The sequence below is a fragment of the Chelonoidis abingdonii genome, chromosome 4 (genome assembly GCF_003597395.2).
Source record: "Chelonoidis abingdonii isolate Lonesome George chromosome 4, CheloAbing_2.0, whole genome shotgun sequence".
NCBI classification, from domain to species: domain Eukaryota; kingdom Metazoa; phylum Chordata; order Testudines; family Testudinidae; genus Chelonoidis; species Chelonoidis abingdonii.
In genome coordinates, this window is record NC_133772.1 from 106,904,307 (window position 1) to 106,924,541 (window position 20,235).

Genomic DNA, 20,235 nt, shown 5'->3' on the forward strand with positions numbered 1-20,235 from the left:
CTTGGCAAAGTCCGGCTAAGGAGTCAGACAGAGAGCTCCGAGGTCTATGAATGCCCTCCTCAGCTGCGCGGTCCAACTCCAACGTGTCTGGACCCTCGGGCCTTCCACCAGTCCGTAGAGACTTGCCCTGCGGCGATAGTGGAATAAACGTCAGTATAGACCTACCACACCGAATCATGGCCTCTCTCGGGTCGCCGGGGCCAGTTTTGAATCGCCTCTACTTATTATGGGGCCACACACCACCTTAACTAAACAATTATCCCAGTACTAGCTCTCTAGTCCTATGCGCATTAGCGATTTGCAATGATGGCCAGCCGCCGAAGGTGCGTAAACGCCTCAACTTCTCCGAAGTGGTTTCCCATCGGAGTTGATATTACACTAATCTAAGGTAACGGGGGCCCCAGTAGCCCCAAAGGAGATGTGTTATGGAAATAGCCCATGCCGTGAGAACGCTATCTTTTCTTTAAGCTCTTGTGTCAAGGGAATCTGCCAGTACTTTTGTCAGATCCACGTAATCAGAAATCGGCACTCCCAGTCGTCACCAGTTCGTGATACGTGGTATGTTACTCATCTAATTGGGATTACTCATCATACGAAAAATCATACAGAACTCCAGGACCCATTCAGTTTAGGCACTAGAACTATTTGGACTGCACCAACAGACTGTATGATTCTTCAATAACGACTAATGCTAACGTTTCTTTAACTTCATCCTAGTTCCTCTCGTTTTGCTGCTGGAATTCGTAAGGTCTCAATGTGTTACCTGCCCGGATTGTGCGGATAGTGATAGGTCTCAGTCATCTCCCCGTTTGTAGAAGAACACTCTCATTGCAGATTAATCAATGTCGCGCTCATCCTTTGATTTGGGTCAAAGTCGGGATATCCTACCCTGTTCGGTAAATTATCCTTTGGGTAAGGGCTCCTAATACTAAGCATCCTCCGATCAACCAATTTAGAAGATTGATGGGTAATTCTCCGTTTCCTGCGGCCTGGCTGCCGCAACCTTATAGTTTAACCTCTCCCCATGTTCATGGTTACCAGGGTACTAGGGATTTGTTTAGCCTGGGGCTAACATACCTGTTTCTCAGTACTTTACTGTAGCCATCTGGCCTTGCCCCATCACACTCGATATAACGCCACCTGATATAACACACATTTGGATATATCGCGGTAAAGCAGTGCTCGGGAGGGCGGGGGGGCTGTGCACTCTGGTGGATCAAAGTAAGTTCAATATAACAGTTTAACCTAAAACACAGTAAGATTTTTTTGGCTCCCAGCGTTATAGTGAGGTAGAGGTGTATATTGCTTCAAACCGGCAAAGAGTGAGGTTGAGTTGGACAGCAAATTATTCTGCTTTAAATCAAGGGAAGAAACTTTGGATGGAATGAAGTTTTGATAAGTATTGAAAATAATTGGTGAGTTTACCTTTTAACATATTTAACTCCAGTTGGTTTATTTTATCAACAGGTGTTGTCTAGAAGTTTTAGATATAGTTTGTATTGATTGTCTATCTGCCCTTGAGCATCAAGACTCCTCCAGTTCCACTCCTCTGAGTTTAGAAATGCCATATTAGTAGGGGCCTACCAAATTTATTGTCCATTTTGGTCAATTTTATGGGCAGAGGATTTTAAAAATGATAAATTTCATGGTGTCAGCTATTTAAATCTGAAATTGGACAGTGTAATTCTAGGGGTCCGGACCCAAAAAGGAGTTGTTGAGGGGGCATCACAAGGTTATTGTAGGGGAGGTTGTGGTACTGCTACCCTTCTGTATTGCTACTGGCAATAGTGCTGCCTCCAGAGCTGTGCTGCTGGAGAGCAGCAGTAGCTGCTGGCAGAGAGCCCAGCTCTGAAGACAGAGTTGTCACCAGCAGCAGTGCAGAAGTAAGGATGGCAATGGTATGGTATTGCCACCGGTACTTTTGCCTGCTACCTACTGAGCTGGGCCCTTACTTAGCTGCCACTCTCAGCCTGCCCACCTCTGAAGACAGCACACAGAAGTAAGGGTGGCAAGGTATGGTATTGCCACCCTTTCTTCTGTGCTGCTGCTGGTATGGCATTACATTCAGAGTTGGGCATCCAGCTAACAGCTGTCACTCTCTGGCGGCCCAGCTCTGAAAGCAGCACAACAGTAAGGGTAGCAATACTATGATCCCCTTTAAAATAACCTTGTGACCTCCCCCTGCAACTGCTTTTTGAGTCAGGCACTCCAATTTGTGAAACGCTGGTCTCCCCCCATGAAATCTGTATTGTGTAGGGTTAAAGCACACAAGATCAGATTTCACGAGGGGTGGGAACGACCAGATATCCTGGTCTGTGATGTGTGTTTTCATGGCTGTGAATTTGTTAGAGCCCTACATGTTAGTGATGAATGACAAAGCCACAAGTTATGCTCATCATCTCAGATGAGAACGCAGACATTTTGTAGGACACCTTGGTATATCTGTGTTGGCCACATCTTATAGGAGAGTTAATTCAGAAATTTACTTTAAATACTGTTTTTATTATCTTTACCTTTAAGACAAGCTGCCCTAATTACCACAAGTCCCACCCTTCAGGCTTTAGAGGAAGAAGAAATTGTAATACATTGTAGAAACATATCAAAATTCTCCCATACATAAAGTTGTGATTTTTTAATATCTTGAGGCAACTTAGGTCTAGAAATGAGTGATCTTTTGGGAAGTGATATCTCTGTCTCTATAAATCCTCACCTGAAGGGCAGTGAGTTATCTGACCTTAAACCTGTTACTTTTCCAGGACTATTACCCATCATGCTTCTCAAGTCTGGGTAACCTTAGGGAAGAAATCCCAAATTTTGGGAGATAGGGAATATAGTAAACTAATGGCAGTATTTTTAAAGATACTTTAAAGCTATTTGAAAGTTGGAAATGTTACAGATACTGCTAGTGGAGATGGATTAGTGGGCAGAGTGCAGGTGAGGCAGTCAGAGGTGCGTGATAAATCCAGTTGATCATGAGGATGTACCATTCCATATGTGTTATGTATACATGAAACACTACCTTCTGCTAGGTGGAAGGTCATTCTGGCTTGTCTATGTATGTAAACAGATATAGAAATGGAGGATCTATGGTGGTGCTAGCTGCAGCTGGAAGAGGGCATTATTCTCCCACACTTTGAGGTGATGCATTCCACATTGTAGTAGATAAGAGTACACATTCACACTATCCAGTATTTTATGCAGGGGGGAAAGGGTCCAGAGGACCACTCGTTCTCAGAGGATTGGGGTTGAAGTTGCTTATCTTGATTTTAAATCCCATGATATCTGTTTATGAAGTAAACAAATACTAATTATTTTGAAGCAAAGCATTAGTTACAAAAATTACTTACTGGAACATATCTGAAACCTGAAACATAGTTGAGACCCACCTGAACCGTGGAACAAAGTGGAAGAAACTTTAGGACCCTGTTTGCCTTCCTGCCTTGTGTGAGGCAGACATCCTGAGGAGTAAATTGTTGGGGTATGAAGGAAAGACTCGACACCAAATTGCAGGATAACCGAGGAGGCAAAAAGCTGCTTTTCTGAGTTCACCTGCCTCTTTTATTATCTAAGATTACACATGCGCAATTGCACAGCACAAATCAAGATTCTTTACAAAAATCTTCCATCACGAGCTCAACAGCATAGCAAACTGCAAAACAGCCCAGCCGCAGCACACGGCAGTCGTGAGAAACTGCAAGGGGGACAGTTACAAAACACCGCCAGATGCAAACGGGGCCGTCTGTGTGAAAGTACAGGGGAGGATGGAGGAAAGCCAAGTTCCTGTGATAAGAAACCGGGTGTGCCCAGCTTGCAGACAAGAACAAGATGCCTCAATAATAAGGTATCCAGGCCTGTGGGCCCGGGGTCATTCCTACAGGGGTAATTATATAAGGGAGCTAAAGGTAAGACTAGGAGGGTTTTTTCCTCCTCATATTTATGCTGTCTGCAATGTAAGCCAATAATAGGCTATGCCTGTTGAAAATGTTCACATTAAGCAGTGGGTTATGGCTTGATAAGATATTTTAAGAAACAACTAAATTTCTTGGAGCCAATAAGTTGTGCATATTTTCAGTCCATATAACTTTCTGATCTTATTACTATTACCCTTGTCTTCATTGCCTCTTCCCCTTACTTATTTATGTGTTGCATCTAGTCTTTAGTCAATAACGCATAGTTATCTCATCCTGTCATTGCTTCTCGCCTCTTAACAGTAAAATAATATTTTAATCAACAGAAGTCCTCTTCTGTGTTAAATATAACTTAATTTCAAATTGCAATTTTGTATCTAAAAATTTCAGGGCCCTTTCTGATCTAATTTTATTCTTGTTCTGTATGTGTGTGTGCGCGTGCGAACTGTGGAGTCTGATACAGAGCTCCCTGCCTACCTCTCATAAGCTGCTGGGGTGAATGGAAATCGTCTGAAATGGCTGACATTCTTCCTTTCAGAAGGAGCCCAAAAGTTCACTGTGGCCTGCTCTTGGTCATCACCAAAGCTCTCCTCACTTGTGGCGTACCAATGTTCAATCATTCCACCATGCTGTTCCACTGTATGAGCTAGTGAGACAGCATAGTTTGAGGTGCCAACAGCATGTGGACAACCCAGTTGTTTACATCAACTGTAAACTGTACCATTGTGGTGCTGGCAGACCAGATGCCTGCTCATGCCTCGGCCTCCCTGAACACTGACAAATGTATATCTGGAAGCCATTCTGGCACACTTATATGTTAGTATTTTTAAAATAGATCTTATGTTTATAAGAATGTGTTTAGACTTGATGAGATGCTTGTAGGATGCTGTATGTATTGATCTCCCTTATAGCATCTGTATCTTTTGGTATAAAGTTATATTGAATGTTTGCATTATAAACCTCTAACTGTGTAACTCACCAAACAGGAAAGAAGCATTAATTAATGTAAAATGCTTGTCCTGTATACAAGAAGCCCCATTGCAGCCAAATGAATCACTGTGAAACATCAAAAGACAAAGACTTTGTTGACTGATTGCCTTCTACCTCCTCTCCCCACACCCATGAAGAGGAGATGAGTGCAAATGCTTGTCCCATGAGTTTGAACTCTGGGGGAAGGGAATAAAAATTCATGATCAGAAAGAACTGTATCACTGTGCAGCTTGGCATTTGGAGAGGGCAGTATTTCTAAGAATAAGCATGGGGAGATCCCCATGCTGCTTAGCTTGGATTAGCTATAAAGGATGTAGAAAGCTTGCATGGTGCATCAGCTTCTATTACCTTTTGGAACCTTAGACTGTAACTCATTTGTGTGTGTATGTTTACCTGCATTAACCTTGTAAATAACATATTTCTTTTTCTTGGTTAATAAATCTTTAGTTTGTTATAGTATTGGCTACATGCATCTTTGGTGTGAGGTCTAAGGTGCAATGACTGGTCCTTTGGGACTGGGAGTAACCTGGTTTGTAACAGTCTGCCCTGAGGTTGGTATTCACAGTCATGAGCACCTGGCTAAACATCTTCTCAGTCTTCCCTGTTACGTTTACATTAAAGTTAATTTGGTAGCAGCCTTATGAGAGAGTAGAGCTAATTTGCATCAAACAATATTGAGTACCTTCTTTGGTAATAGAAGAACACACAATTCCATATATGACTGTCTATGAGATTGCACCCCATCCTATTGGACACAGATCCTGCTGTATTGATGAAGGGTTCATTACCTCAAGGCTTGCTTACTGAAACTCATATGGAGGAATTAGGATTCACTGTGTAGCAGCTGGAGCTCTTTTAGGCAATGAAACAGCCACCCTGCTTAGCAACACAGTTTGATGAAGCTTTCTGGCACAAGATGGCTTTCCATTAGTTCCTATGTGACCAGGGCTCTTGATCAGTTCGGACTGAAGCTAAACTTTCAGATAGTCAAAAACAAAGGAAAAAACTACGATGCCGAACTTCTTTATCATCTATACAGTGATCTGGTGAATAAAATTTACCTGACCTTTTCTGTGTCGAAGCCTGGAGGATAGACAGATGTTTCAGTTGGAAAGAACTAATGCAGGAAAGCTGCTGCAGGAATTAATGACATTCTACCAGAGCCTCATGGTGAGGGTTGTGAAACAGTGAGTTTTTTGAAAACTGGACTGCTGTGTTAAACTAAGACATCACCTATGAGTCATAGACTTTAAGGTCAGAAGGGACCATTATGATCATCTAGTCTGACCTCCTGTACAATGCAGGCCACAGAATCTCACCCACCCACTCCTGTATCAAACCTGTGTCTGAGCCATTGAAGTCCTCAAATCATGGTTTAAAGACTTCAAGGTGCAGAGAATCTTCCAGCAAGTGACCCGTGCCCCATGCTGCAGAGGAAGGTGGAAAAACCCCCAGGGCTTCTGCCAATCTGCTCTGGAGGAAAATTCCTTCTTGATCCCAAATATGGCCATCAGCTAAACCCTGAGCATGTGGGCAAGACTCACTAGCCAGACACCCAGGAAAGAATTCTCTATAGTAACTCAGATCCCACCCTATCTAACATCGCATCACAAGCCACTGGGCATATTTACCACTAGTAGTTTTGTGCAGTCTATTTTGGAGTCGCTTTTCAGCTGGAACTTTCAAAATACACACTGTGTTCATGTTATCAAAGACATCAAAAGTAGATATTGAGATTTTTTGTTGGAATTTGTGAAACAAAGATCGCCATCAAATGTTCAGTGATTAAATCCTTTTCAGTACTAAGTTTTTCTATTGTGCTCAACCCTGCATGACCTAGATGAAATATCAACCATTGTTTTGTAGAGACCTTGGACAGTTGAAACAGCAGTAAAAAGTTTTTTGCCTATGGTTCACTGGCATACTCAAGACAGCTAAGTAGAATAGATTTGGGTTGAAGTTCTTGAATGCACTGCTGCTGGGGACAAAGACTTAGTGGATTTAACTTATTTGCTCTTTTGTTGCTATCGCTACCTTCTAGCAACACTGCACTTGAAAGATTTTCTCAGATGAACTTGATAAAAACAAAACTGCAACAAGATGCAAGAGGAATTTTTAGAAAACATTCTTTGTGTTGGAGCATATATGCAGTGACACGAGCATATATGCAGTGACACAAATTCTGTTGTGAACAGTTTGCATCAATGAAATGATTTCACTGGTGATGTGTGACCACCAACAGAAGCATTCTTCTTCTGACAAAGACTGCTATTTTTAATGCTGTCATTAGCCATATTTTGTTTGAAACATCTACCAACCCTCTCTTGGGATACAGGTACCAGAATGGTGGTTTTGATTTTTGAATTTGATTGCTATCTCATAGCTTTGTTGCTAATGTGGATGAACTTCTGCTGGGGCATGTAGCTTCTTTTATCAAATCTGTACTAGGTATCTAAAGCTTTTTTTTGGTCTATACATCAAATAACAATGTTATTTAATAAAAATCTTCAGTACATAGATTGGGTTATTTTTAAAGTGACTTTGGGTTATTAATGCAGAAAAATCTGACGATTCTTCACCCTTGTATATAGTTCATTGTATTAGTGTGGTTATGACACATCAACCTCATTTTGCCTCAATTTTTGTAGGAAAACTCTATCTGCTGTAAACTTAACCTGCTAGTTTTCAGGCTGAGGTGACTAGATTTTGTGAGCAAACTCAGATTTATAAGGGAAACTGAATTGCAATAACAACAGTTACTTGTGTTGCTCCATAATAAGGTGTGCATATTGAGTGTAAACATTTTTAATCACCAAATTTGCAGGGTCAGGAGCATCTTGCAAGGGACAATGTAAAATTCAAAGCAATTTTTCATCAGCTTTTGCAGAGTAGTCCAGATTTTGCTGGATTTCTTTCAATTTGAGAGGGTGTGTGTTGTCCCCCCCCCACACACACAGTTGTGGTAGTCACTGTTTACTCAATACTGAAGTGTTGCCTCTTTAAATTAGTATACGATGTATATGTGGGTAACTTTTTTGGCTTAAGTATCAGAGGGGTAGCCGTGTTAGTCTGGATCTGTGAAAGCAGCAGAGAATCCTGTGGCACCTTATAGACTAACAGAGGTTTTGGAGCGTGAGCCTTCGTGGGTGAATACCCACTTCGTCCTGCGTCTGACGAAGTGGGTATTCACCCACGAAGGCTCACGCTCCAAAACCTCTGTTAGTCTATAAGGTGCCACAGGATTCTCTGCTGCTTTTTTGGCTTAGAAAATCAGTTTCGAGTTTATACAGCTACCTCAAGCAGGAAAGTAAGAGATTCAGTCTTGCATCTGGTTTGTCTTAACTCAGCTAATCTGTATTGCTGTGTGCGCAATATCTTTTTTTTTTTTTTTTTTTTTTTTTAAAGCCCTGCTGTGTAAAGTAGTAAACTTTTTGAACAGGTCTGACTTTTTCAGAGATGTCTAGCACCCACAACTTCCATTAATTTCAGGTGGAATTTTGGGTTCCCAGTACTTTTTTGAGAATCAAAACATGTGATGCTGTGCTACATTTTATAACCCTGGAGGGACCAACTTTTTGCTCGGCACTATATGAACACACAGCATTGTGAGATTCTGGTCCTTGACTGAGGCTCCTAGGGGCTGATGGAATGCAAATAATAAATTGTTCCTTTCCTCCTTTTCATCATATCTCCAGGCACAAAGAAGCTATCACCAAGGTTTGCCCCCCATCCCCAAAAGCTTAAACACCCCTCCCAATTACAGTGTAGTTGCAGAAGATTCCATCCAGCCGAGAAGCCTAGGAGTGGAAGAAACCAGAAAGCACTATATTTATCACCACATGACAACTGTTGATATGCAGGCATTGAAGCTCTGCCTTCCATGTCATCGCTCATGCAGATTGCCATGTTTAACAAAAAATGAATCTGAAGACTTGAGTGGTACTTGTGTAAATCAGTCTGATACAGACACTTTGTTAAAATTCCCCATGGCAAACTTATGCTGCATTAAAGAGGAGGCAAAAGAGCTTAGTATGGTCGCACCTAGTGGAGCTCCTTGGGACCGAACAGGTGGTGTAAATCCAGACTCACTCTCCATCTGGATAACTGTGAGGAATTGTCACTGTACTTCACAGAGACGAGAACTCATATCTGAAGTGGCCTCATGGGAACATCAGGAGTAATGGGGTCTAAGACAACCCTTCCTCACAAACAATGCAGCCTGTCTGTCCAAGTAGTAGTCATGGAAATACTAACAGCAACTGGAACTGTCACATGTCTCTGACCCTTCCTAGCTAATAAAATTGCTGAGAACACTTGGAACCGTTCCTAAAAGATGGTAGCATGCCTTTCAAATAGGGGATTCTCCTTTCTAACCAAGAAATAGACAATAGCCTGATAGGTGCTGCCACCACTGCTACTACTAAATCCTAGTGACCTTGCCAGTTACCATCGGATACGCTTTTCTTCAGGAGTTCGTATCTCTATCATGAACAGAAGTTGGAACAAAAAAAGGTGGTATTATCAAACCGACCTTGTCTCTGTTTTCCAGGCAAGCCAGTCAAGAAGCTAGTCAAAAAAGCTCCAGAGTCAATCAGCTCTGCTGGTATCCTGGTTATTTTAGAGTTTAGGGACAAGGAATTGTTCAGAGACAGCACCAGTTGCTCTAGGAGATTACCTGTCTGTGTACAAGAGAACTATATCCATCCTCATTAATAGATCTGTGGCATTCAGTGCTAATGAAATTCTCTTGTCTCCACTCCATGATATTGTAGGGGTGAACAGAAATGTCCTTTAAATAACTCTTAATGACACCACTTAAAATTTTTGTTTTTGTTCATGCTTGCTGAACTCTGGTGCATCCAGCTAACTTTCTTCTGTCTCCTCTACATTTGAGTGGTGAGAGTTCACAAATACGCATCTCTTGAGACACTTTCCCTTCTGCCAAGAAGTCCTCTGGGAAAGATTAGGTGAGAAATGGCTGAAAGACAGTGGTGGGGAAACAAAGCAGAAACTCTTGTGGAAAAACACTTTTCAAGTTCTCTTGTACATTATAGAGAACAAAAAGGCAAATTCCACCCTGGGAAAAAAAAATTAGATTTACATTCAATATTTTGGAGCACATACTCAATACCATCGGGAATTCTCTCCATTTCTAGGACACTTAACGTTTATCTGCATCTGAATTAAGAAAGCAGCTAAGCCTCTGTATATCTCTATAGTAATAGGAGGTGTCAAGCAAAGTTTTTAGGGAAAGTCTGTCAGAAGAGCTTTGCCAAAATCCAACATTCCTTGCTTTTTTTAAAAGAAGGTACTTGCATTTAGAGATCAAAGTATATTTAAGGAAATATTCAGAAATGTCAATAAAATGACTCTCCGGTAATGGTGATGAATCTGTCTTTATTGCATAGCTTTAAAATATTTATTTAAATACTCACTAAGATAAATGAGGGAGATTCCTATACATGAGCTCTCTTGGCTGCAAAACCAAGAAAGCAATAATATAATGAAAATAATCTTCAAAACTGAAGAACTATGACTTTTTTTTTTTTTTTTTTTTTTTTTTTTTTTAATGGAGGTCGATCTATACAAAATATTAGTCTATGGATAATGACTATAACTCCATGGACTATGCACTCATTTTGTGTGGATTGCTATTGCTTCAACTAACTAAACTGATCTCCATTTCTTCTAATTCTAGAAGAAACCCAGTTAGGTTAATTTCTTTTATATACCACAGCAAATGTAAGGTAGCTTTGAAAATTGGAATTGTCTTCAGCAGGGACTAATCTCTTAAACCTTTAGCTTACGGAACATCAGTAGCTGGCTCAGTTTTTCATAAATTGTTTATGGTTAGCTTGGGGTTCAGTTGTATAAAACTGGTAACCTCATTTCCAATAAATTTATTCTGAGATATTGTTCTCCCAAAAAAACCTTTTAATTTTCAGAAATGGATGATGAGGACTGTGAAAGAAGAAGAATGGAATGCTTAGATGAAATGTCCAATCTTGAAAAACAATTTACAGACCTCAAAGATCAGTAAGTAGTCAAACATATTTTTAAAAAGTCTCTTCCTTTGGGGGGCTCATTCTTTCAGTAGTGCTATAAGTGACCATGAACAGTTAGTCTTTCTTTTCCTGTGTTGCAGGAATTACTCTTATCTGGAAGAGGATTCTACCATTCCAGCAGCTGTTGACTCTTTAAAGAGCATAGTGTAAATTGGCATTCTGAGATGAAATAATTGTGCGGGTAGTCAAATTTCTACTTCATTCTCTCAGTAGAATTTTTAGGGGGAAGATAAATGTAGTTTTAGAGTAAGAAAGGGGATCTTAAATGCAGTTGCTGGGTGGAGGTGCCAGCATGAGTCTCCTGTCCCAAAATGCTGAGGGGATGTATGTAGACCTGCATTCCTGGGGTGGCATCAGGACCCCTTTTGCTTCCCTATGGGATTGGTACCAGTATATATGCAACCAGAGGCATTCCCCCAGCATTAAGTAAAAGCGTGTCTAGAATTAACTTTTCAACATCAGTATAACAGACTGCAAAATTTGACTTCCCTCTCAACTGATAGTCTCACCAATAAAGTGTGTGCTGAATTGTCATTTAGATTTTGTTTTCAGAAATAATTATGTAAGGTCAAAAAATTGTGCTTTAGCAGCAATTAATACCTATTTAAGTTCTATCAGCCTATTTCTCTCCTTCACTGCTTTAGCTAGGTTTATCTGTAATGGACATGAAGGGAAAACTAAAACAAGCAGGTAAGCTAGTATTAATGTTTGACCATACAGCTTTCAATTTAACTGATATGCTATACACTTTGTAAAAGTTATCGCTATTGAACCCAGAGGCTCCACTTGAGAATGGGGCTCTCTTACAAACTGTAAAAACTGTTTGATACATTGTAATCTTTAGACTTTACCTGTCTGTTCTGTAGGTAAAAGGATTTTTCCCACATCACTCTGCCAATTAATATCAACTTGTTCAGAATGGAACAGTTTTAGAGGTTTTAAAATATCAGCTCACTTTCCATGCTAGTTGAGTATTCAATATCTTAGCTGAAGGTGCCAGTTAGTGTTATGGTAGGAATATTTTATGTGGTATGCAGAATCTGTCCACTGAGAACTGATATGAAGGCTCATCTCTTTCCAAGTAGGTTGCTCATCTTTTTGCATGTAGTGTTATTTGATAATTCAGTTGCTGCCAATCTGGGTAATTTTTCATAAAAGTTTCTGTATACCATCACCAGTTCCTAGTCAATTTCCCCTTGGTGTTGGTCATGGTTTTGTTTTGTTTTTTTAAGTGACCATATTCTGCAATGCTGTTTAATATCTGTGATTCCGTCTTCAGAACGAAGGGATAGAAATGCTATGCTTGTACATCTTTCCTAGAAGAGTGAAGTATACAAAAAGAAAATAGTTTCAATTAAAAATTACTTTTGTCTTGGAATTTAGAGTGGCAACATTTAGATTTCTAGGTTTTAGTAGATCTGTCATGGGATTATTAAACTTTATGATTGTAAATATGGGATTGTCTAAAGAATTCTTGCATATGAAACTGTCATTTCTGCTGTTCTGCTTGTATTGGCTCTTAAGTAATACACTACATTTTTATTTTAAGACTTTACAAAGAAAGATTAAGCCAAGTGGATGCAAAACTACAGGAAGTCATAGCTGGAAAGGCACAAGAATACTTGGAACCATTGGCAGCTTTACAAGAAAACATGCAAATCCGAACAAAGGTGGCAGGTAGGAATGTGACATGATTGTTGCTGTTTAACAGTGTGGATCTACTATGCAACTTTAAAGTCAGTTGATTCATTCTAAACAGGGGTAGGCAACCTATGGCACGGGTGCTGAAGGTGGCACGCAAGCTGATTTTCAGTGGCACTCTCACTGCCTGGGTCCTGGCCCCCGGTCCAGGGGTCTCTGCATTTATTTAACTTTAAATGAAGCTTCTTAAATATTTTAAAAAGCTTATTTACTTTACATACAACAATAGTTTAGTTATATATTATAGACTTATAGAAAGAGACCTTCTAAAAAGCATTAAAATGTATTACTGGTACGCAAAACCTTAAATCTGAGTGAATAAATGAAGACTCGGCACAGGACTTCTGAAAGGTGGCTGACCCCTGTTCTAGAACATGTGACTATTATAAATTTGAAATGGCTCAGAAGAGAAATCTGATGAATGCTTTTTTAGCAAAAGCCAACATTGTAATAGGTTGTCTGTCTCCTCAAGGTGCCGTCTGATTAAACCCTAGGCAGTGTGATGTTCACTTGTGCCACATCTGTTCTCTGTCTCTGTAGCATTGTACAAAATGATTACACTTCTGCATTAATAAGGGCTGCTATTTCTATTAGTGTCGGAGGAATTCAAAAATAAAGGATATGAAAATGTGAAGGAGACTTTTGCCCTTAGATTAATCTCAAATAGATAAAATTATGAGTACTTTTTTACGGCTTTAGAAACCTTGTTGTGAGTTGTCTTTTATAAACTTTAAAACTGCTACTGTATTTTATTAGAACTTGTTAGATCGCTTAACGTACAGTGCTAGAAGACAATATGACACACACAAGCATACTTAAGCTTGTAATTTTTAACATCTAACACACTGAATATATTCTAACATTCTCTAAAATAGTTTCTAGTTATAGTTTTGTATAACCAGTTCAGCTGCCTTGTAATCCATGTCTCCAGACCTTACTGGGCAGAGGATATAGGGCATGTAAATTCCTTAACAATGGGTCTACAGCAGGTGTGCAGTTCTGACCCCCAAAAAGAAAAACTAAATAATTCCAGAAATTTTAAACTCCTAGCATTTAGATAAATTGCATCTTAACATCTGGATACAGTTTTAATAAGAACTCTTGTCAATTCAATTTTGTCTGCTGAGGCTGAGTATTAGCCATGCCTCATGGCAGTTACATGGTACACTGATATGACAAAGAAATTGAAGAGGAAAACAAAGATCTGTTCCTCTTGTTCTACCCCATTACTAAGTTTTTGGATGGTGACCTCTTCAGCCGGATTAATCCACAGATGCTCAACCTGTCTGTGGTAGGAGAGGGGTGTCCCCTAGCACAGGTTAGAAAAGAGCCACGAGGTACCATGCCTACCCCCTCTGAAGGGAGAACCCGCAGAAATGTTTAGCTGTACTTCAGTCTGGAAAAGTGCAAAACTGCCTCGGGTTGCATCATTAGCATGGTGATCACAAACATTGCCAACTCCTTCGTTCTCATCACTCAGCTCCATGCCACGAAGCAAAAGCAGGTCAGGCCCAGAGGATCAAAAGAGATCTTCTCTTTATTCTGTGGGTTCCTCTCAATGGGGTTTTCCCTACTGCTCCCTCATATAAGGATAACTTAGGATTTCGGGGGCTAGTGATTCTTTCCCCCAGAAAGATCACCTAACCTTTCTTCAGTCCTAGATATCCTCTTCAGAACTGGTCTTTCCCCTGGGATTGACATATGTTGTAATGTGCCCTGTTATCCTAACCTAGGTCTTGGATACCCCTGGCTCAAACCTCAGACCTGTACTGCAAGCGATGACATAGCCAGGTGTAGTGAACAGGGGAAGCGACCACCAAAAAAGGTGCCACCTGCTGCGGCGCTTTTACTCACCCAGCGGCGCGTTTACTGACGGGGTGGTGCTCCGGGTCTTCAGCAGCGGGTCCTTCACTCATTCCGCAGGTCTTTTGCTACCGAAATGCTGCTGGTCCTTTGGTGCCCGCCCCCCAGCTATGCTATTGGCTGCATGTACTGAGTCTGGAGTCACAATGGTATGGAGAGGCAATATATTGAGATTCTCTGACCCATTTTGGGGAGTCCATTACCCTGTCTCCTTCAGAATCCTGAGAGTAACCCTAAAAGAGAGAGAGAGAAAAGTAAGCAGGCCTTACCCAGTTGGAGCTACTGTATCATGAACACCTTTCAAGTTGAAGAAATTCATGGTCTCCACACTCGGACTAGTCATATCTCTGAATCAGATTCAGAGGAGTTGGTTCTAGAGAAAACTCCAAAAGCCTGGGTTAGTTGTGGAAGCCAAAAAAACAAAACCAAAAATCTATAGCATTATTTTCTCCCAGTCATCTTCATAATCACTAGACTCAGAAGTGGCTTTTCTCAAATCTTGAGAAAACAGTAAGGAAAAAGAAAGCTATGAAATCTAAACAGATGGATTCCTGCTGGAATTAAGGGTTAGCTATCAGAAGCTGAGCAAAAAGCTTAGGAGAAGGAAGGTTGTCTTTTACTATTTGTCCCAGAATAGTATGAGACCCACATACAGTCGTAGCAAGACTAGAGCTTGCTGGATAGTTCTTCCTGGTCTCCCTCTTGCCCTTAAAAGAGAGAGGGCAGGCGGATGAGACTGTCTGTCTGTCTGTCAGGGATCAAACTAGACCTATACATTCCCTTACCCGCTGTCTTGGAGGACATCTTTAGAATCCGCAAAGACCAAAAGGCTGGAAAGAAAGGTAAACTTTTTTGCAGTGTCAGTAGGGATAGGATTTCCTAATGAGTAGGGCCCTACCAAATTCATGGTCCATTTTGGTTAATTTCATGGTAATAAGATTTTAAAAAATCATACATTTCATGATTTCAGATACTTAAATCTGAAATTTCAGTGCTGTAATTGTAAGGGTCCTGACCCAAAAGGAGCTTGGGTGAAGAAACAGTTATTGTAGGGGGGGTCATGATATTGCCACTCTTACTTCTGCGATGCTACTGGCGACACTGCTGCTTCAGAGCTGGGTGGCTGGCGAGCAGTGGCTGCTGGCCAGGAGCCCAGCTCTGAAGACAGTGCTGTTGCCAGCAGCGGCGCAGAAGGATGGCATGGTATGGTATTGCTATCCTTACTTCTGCACAGCTGCTGGTGGGGTGCTGCTTTCAGAGCTGGGCACCTGGCCAAAGCTGCTGCTCTCTGGCCGCCCAGCTCTGAAGGTAGCACAGAAGTAAGGGTGGCAATACTGCGACCCCACCCCCATATAACCTTTCAACTCCCCTCTCTGCCATGCCCTCCTTTTGGGTCACAGATTTCACAGTCTGTGATGCATTTTTCACAGCTGTGAATTTGGTACGGCCCTATTCTTATCTGGAGAAGGACACAGCATTTCCTATGAGGAGGCTTGCTATCAAAGAACTTGATGTACATGATGGTAAACTCCTCCCTGGTGAGAAATAATGAAGTAAGCTCCAGCAGTTTCCATTTGCTTCACTTGGGCCATGCTAGTGTGGACAGACTCCTGGTTCACTTTTTGGGTTTCTTACTGTCACTCAGGAAGCCCTGGCCTCTAGAACAGTGGTTCTGAATCTTTCCAGACTACTGTACCCCTTTCAGGAGTCTGATTAGTCTAGTGTACCCCAAAGTTTCACCTCACTTAAACTACTTGCTTACAACGTCAGACATAAAAATACAAAAGTGTCATAATGCACAATTACTGAAGAATTGCTTGCTTTCTTTTTACCATGAAATTATAAAATCAATTGGAATAAAAATATTGGACTTACATTACAGTGTATAGTAATATAGAGCAGTATAAAGAAGTCATTGTGTGAAATTTTAGTTTGTACTGATTTTGCTAGTGATTTTTATGTAGCCTGTTGTAAAACTAGGCCACTGTCTAGATTAGTTGATGTATTCCCTGGAAGACCTCTGAGTACCCCCAGTGGTATGTGTACCCCTGGTTGAGAACCACTGCTCTAGCAGAAACTCTTACAACCTACTTTTCCTGCATTCCCTGCACAAGTTATATTGTCAGGCCATGTCTACACTACTAAATTATGTTGACCTGACTTACATCAGAATACAGCCACTGCAGTTATCCAATCACTTTGTGTGTGCGTGCACGCACGCTTGGCTACTTGTGTTGGCAGTGCATGTCCTTACTAGGAGTGCTTGTATCAATTCTATTGACAGTGTGAGGCATTGTGGGATGGTTCCTGAAAGCCACTACAGTTGGTGTAAGCAACACAGTATCCACACTGACACTGCATCAATGATGACTTTCTGGGATGGTGCAGGAAGGGGTCGAGGTCACTGGTTACCTGGGGCGGTGCCAGCTTCTGAAAGTGGCCTCCACACCCCTCTGGTAGTGGCTCCACAGTTTGGGCAGGGGCAGCGTGTGGAGGACCCTCCCCTCCCCGGTTCTTGTCCCTCCACCCCACCAGGGCTGCAGGGATGTGCAGGCCACTTCCCGGAGCAGAGCGGGCAAGAAGCCACCGTAGGCTGTATCTATACTGCCACTTTCAGCACTAAAACTTTGGTCGTTCAAGGGTATGAAAAAACATCCCAGAACGACAAAAGTTTTAGCGCTGAAAAGCGCCAGTATAGGCCACGCTTACCCCTCGTTTGGGGTGGTTATTTTTTATTGTTGGGAGAGCTTTCTCACGGCAATAAAGGGTGACTACACTGCCCATGTCACAGCATTGCCAGTCCTGCTGCACTGCTGGTGGTGGCAGTGGCTGGGGACCCCTGGGCCCTTTTAAATCGCCCAGGGGCAGCAGTGGGGACCGAGAGGCACGCAGGAGCAGCATGTGGGGCCGAGGGAGGAGATCCGGCCCTGAACATTGGTGGAGCTGGGCCCCAGACCCTGAATATTCATGGAGCCCAGGCACCACAGGGCCATACAACTTGCCGCCCCTGGCTGGGATCATAGAAAACTGACATAGCAACTCAGATACCATGAAAGGTGCTGACATAAAGCAATATTGGACCTCATTCTTGAACAAATTTATTTGAGGAGGAAAGCTACTAATTTTATTTGCATTATAATACTGTGATTTGTCCTCTCAAAAGTACAAAATCTTCCATACATGCACATACCAATGTTATCCAGGGTTGGGATATTTAACATAGAGTCAGTAGTCTTGTTCTCAGTGTTAAGGAACACCATCCTTACATGAATCACCCAAATACAGATACACATAGTCTTACTTCTTGGAGAAGAAAACTCAGATAATTTTGAGCAGCTTTTCATGTTTGATACATTACATTCTGCTACGGAAGTTTTCTAAATTGTCATGGTACTTGACATACAGCTCAACAGTTTTTCGGTTGTTCCAACTGTAATCCCCCTGCTGTTCATCATCCCAGTTTGAGATTGTACAAGAATCGGGTATATCTGCCTTGTAGCTTTTTACAAAACTTTGAGATTTCTCAGTGTGCTTGGCATAGTGTGCCAGCATGTGGTCACCTCAGACAAGACCCGCTCAGACAAACGACCAGAAACAATGCTTTATTGTAAGGAAACATCAGGATTGCAGTCTAGCAGCCTTTTCTCTGCTTGCTTCAGGCTCCCTGCTTCAGTGCTAAAACTTTCTGCTGGGAAGGTGGAGGGTACTTCTGGCAGGCCCAGGAAGTTTTCCCAACATGCAGTGGTTTGTAGTCCACTTATAGTTCTTGCTGCTGCTGAAACACACTGGACCTTGGACTACAGAGCCATCAGTCAGTTAGCAACCAGAGAGGTTATAAACAAATAGTCCAAATCTTTTTCTCAGCACAGTTTATCAGCCGCTTCACTTCTTTAGCCAACTTGCTTAGATGCTGTTTCACACCAATATGAAGTGCACCCCACTAACTTGGAGTTTTAATTCTAGCCTGAATCAGAAGTGCTATATTATCATGTCCTATTAATCAGTAATAGCATTCATTTCACTTTTATTTTATAGTAACTCTATTTCTTAAACTCTTAACTTAATATCTAAAACTGTTACCCATACTATATTCTCATTTTCCAAAAGTGAGTTGAAAAGATGTTTTGTTGATGATAATCAGTTCACTGAGTATGAGAAGAACATTTTAAGAAACATGATGACTTGTCTTCTAACATCTTAACTCTTCACAGTGTTAGATGGGGGATGTAATTGAGTAAAACTTCAGTGATAGAAATTGTTCATTCTAGGTCTCTTATTGCTAGATTAATATGTTAATCTGACATCTGTTGTGTAGGGAGGGTTGGAGAAGCCTGCTGAAAGAGTTTTTAAAAGCTAGTATTTGCTGACACAGTAAGGATTTAATTTTTTTTAAATAAAAGTGGCTATTCAAATCAGTGTGTAAAATGCCCTTTTAATTTTTAAGTGATTCTTGGGATTAGAGAAATTGCTAATTTGTATTTATTAATTGGGGAAGTACTTTGTGAAAGACTAGCTGAATTTGAAAACAAAAACTGTCTTATGCCAGTACATTTAATTCTGTTTCAACTATTCAGAGCCCTTAATTGAAAACTTATATGAGCAGAAATGGATGCAAATAGAATTTGAGGTTACAGAGAATTCTGTGATATTTTTTTTTTTTTTTTTTTTTTTTTTTTTGAAAACTGCAAGAGACTGTCCAGGAGATTCAAGCTCTCCATTTAGAGAAGAGATACAACATGGACCACTAATAAGAATGGAAGAGCACTTCAGTTCCCATGCTTTTCAAGCAAGAAGCTTGTCCTCCTAGGTCACATAGGTGAACACAAAAAGAGCCCTACTGGGTTGGACCATTGGTCCATCTAGCCCAGTAACCTGTCTTCTAATAGTGACTGCTGCCAGATGCTTGAGAGGGAATGAACAGAACAGGGCAATTTCTCAGGTGATCCATCTTCTGTCATCCAGTTCCATTTCTGGCGATCAGCGGTTTAGGGACGCCCAGAGCATGGTGTTTGTTCCTGACTATTTTGGCTAATGGCCATTGATGGAGCTATCTACCAGTAACTTATCTAATTTATTTTTTTTGAACCCAGTTATACTTTAAGCATGGGATGTTGTGAAGGCCAATTCAATCTTTAACCTATCTCATAAAATTGCCCACAAGATAGATGGTTGTGGCGACGTGTCTCTTGAAAATAGCTTGGAGACCACCAAACAGTTAGTAATACCCAAGAACTACTGACTTTGGCTGGATACATTTTGTCCTCTTCTCCTGCCTTATTAATTATTGTATTTTTGTTAGTCTCCCATTCATTACTATTAAACACAGTACTGTGGTAGCACCTAGAGACCTGAGCCAGGTTGTGGCCCCATTATGTTAGTGCACTGTATGCACATACATGTACTTTTTTAAAAAGAAAAAAATTGTGCTCTCTGCTTGAAACGATCTTCCTCCAATGCACCAAGTTCTCTGCCAGAAGTGGCAAAGCTGTAACATATTAAGTCTACCTTGTGTTGCATTGACAGAATGTTGTGGGATAAATTAGTTTCTTTTCCACCTATATTGCTGGCAGGATAAACTTTTTAGTCTCTATAAATATAGAAGTCAACAAAATGGAGGAGTTTTCTCTGCAGCCTCTTGAGTTCAGTCAGTTATTTTTCCATACAAGGTTTATACTCTTGTGTACTGTCTGAATACTGTCAATATGTAA

The 20,235-nt window shown here is 41.1% G+C and overlaps 1 protein-coding gene across 1 annotated transcript in view; it reads left to right on the top strand.

The window, feature by feature from the left end:
- The window catches only part of BRMS1L (BRMS1 like transcriptional repressor), a 59,961-nt gene that overhangs the window by 9,994 nt on the left and 29,732 nt on the right, over nt 1-20,235 (top strand). Inside the window, exons 2-3 of the mRNA XM_032762833.2 lie at nt 10,844-10,934; nt 12,513-12,640. Coding sequence (XP_032618724.1) covers nt 10,844-10,934; nt 12,513-12,640 — 219 coding nt within the window. The remainder of the gene's footprint in view (nt 1-10,843; nt 10,935-12,512; nt 12,641-20,235) is intronic.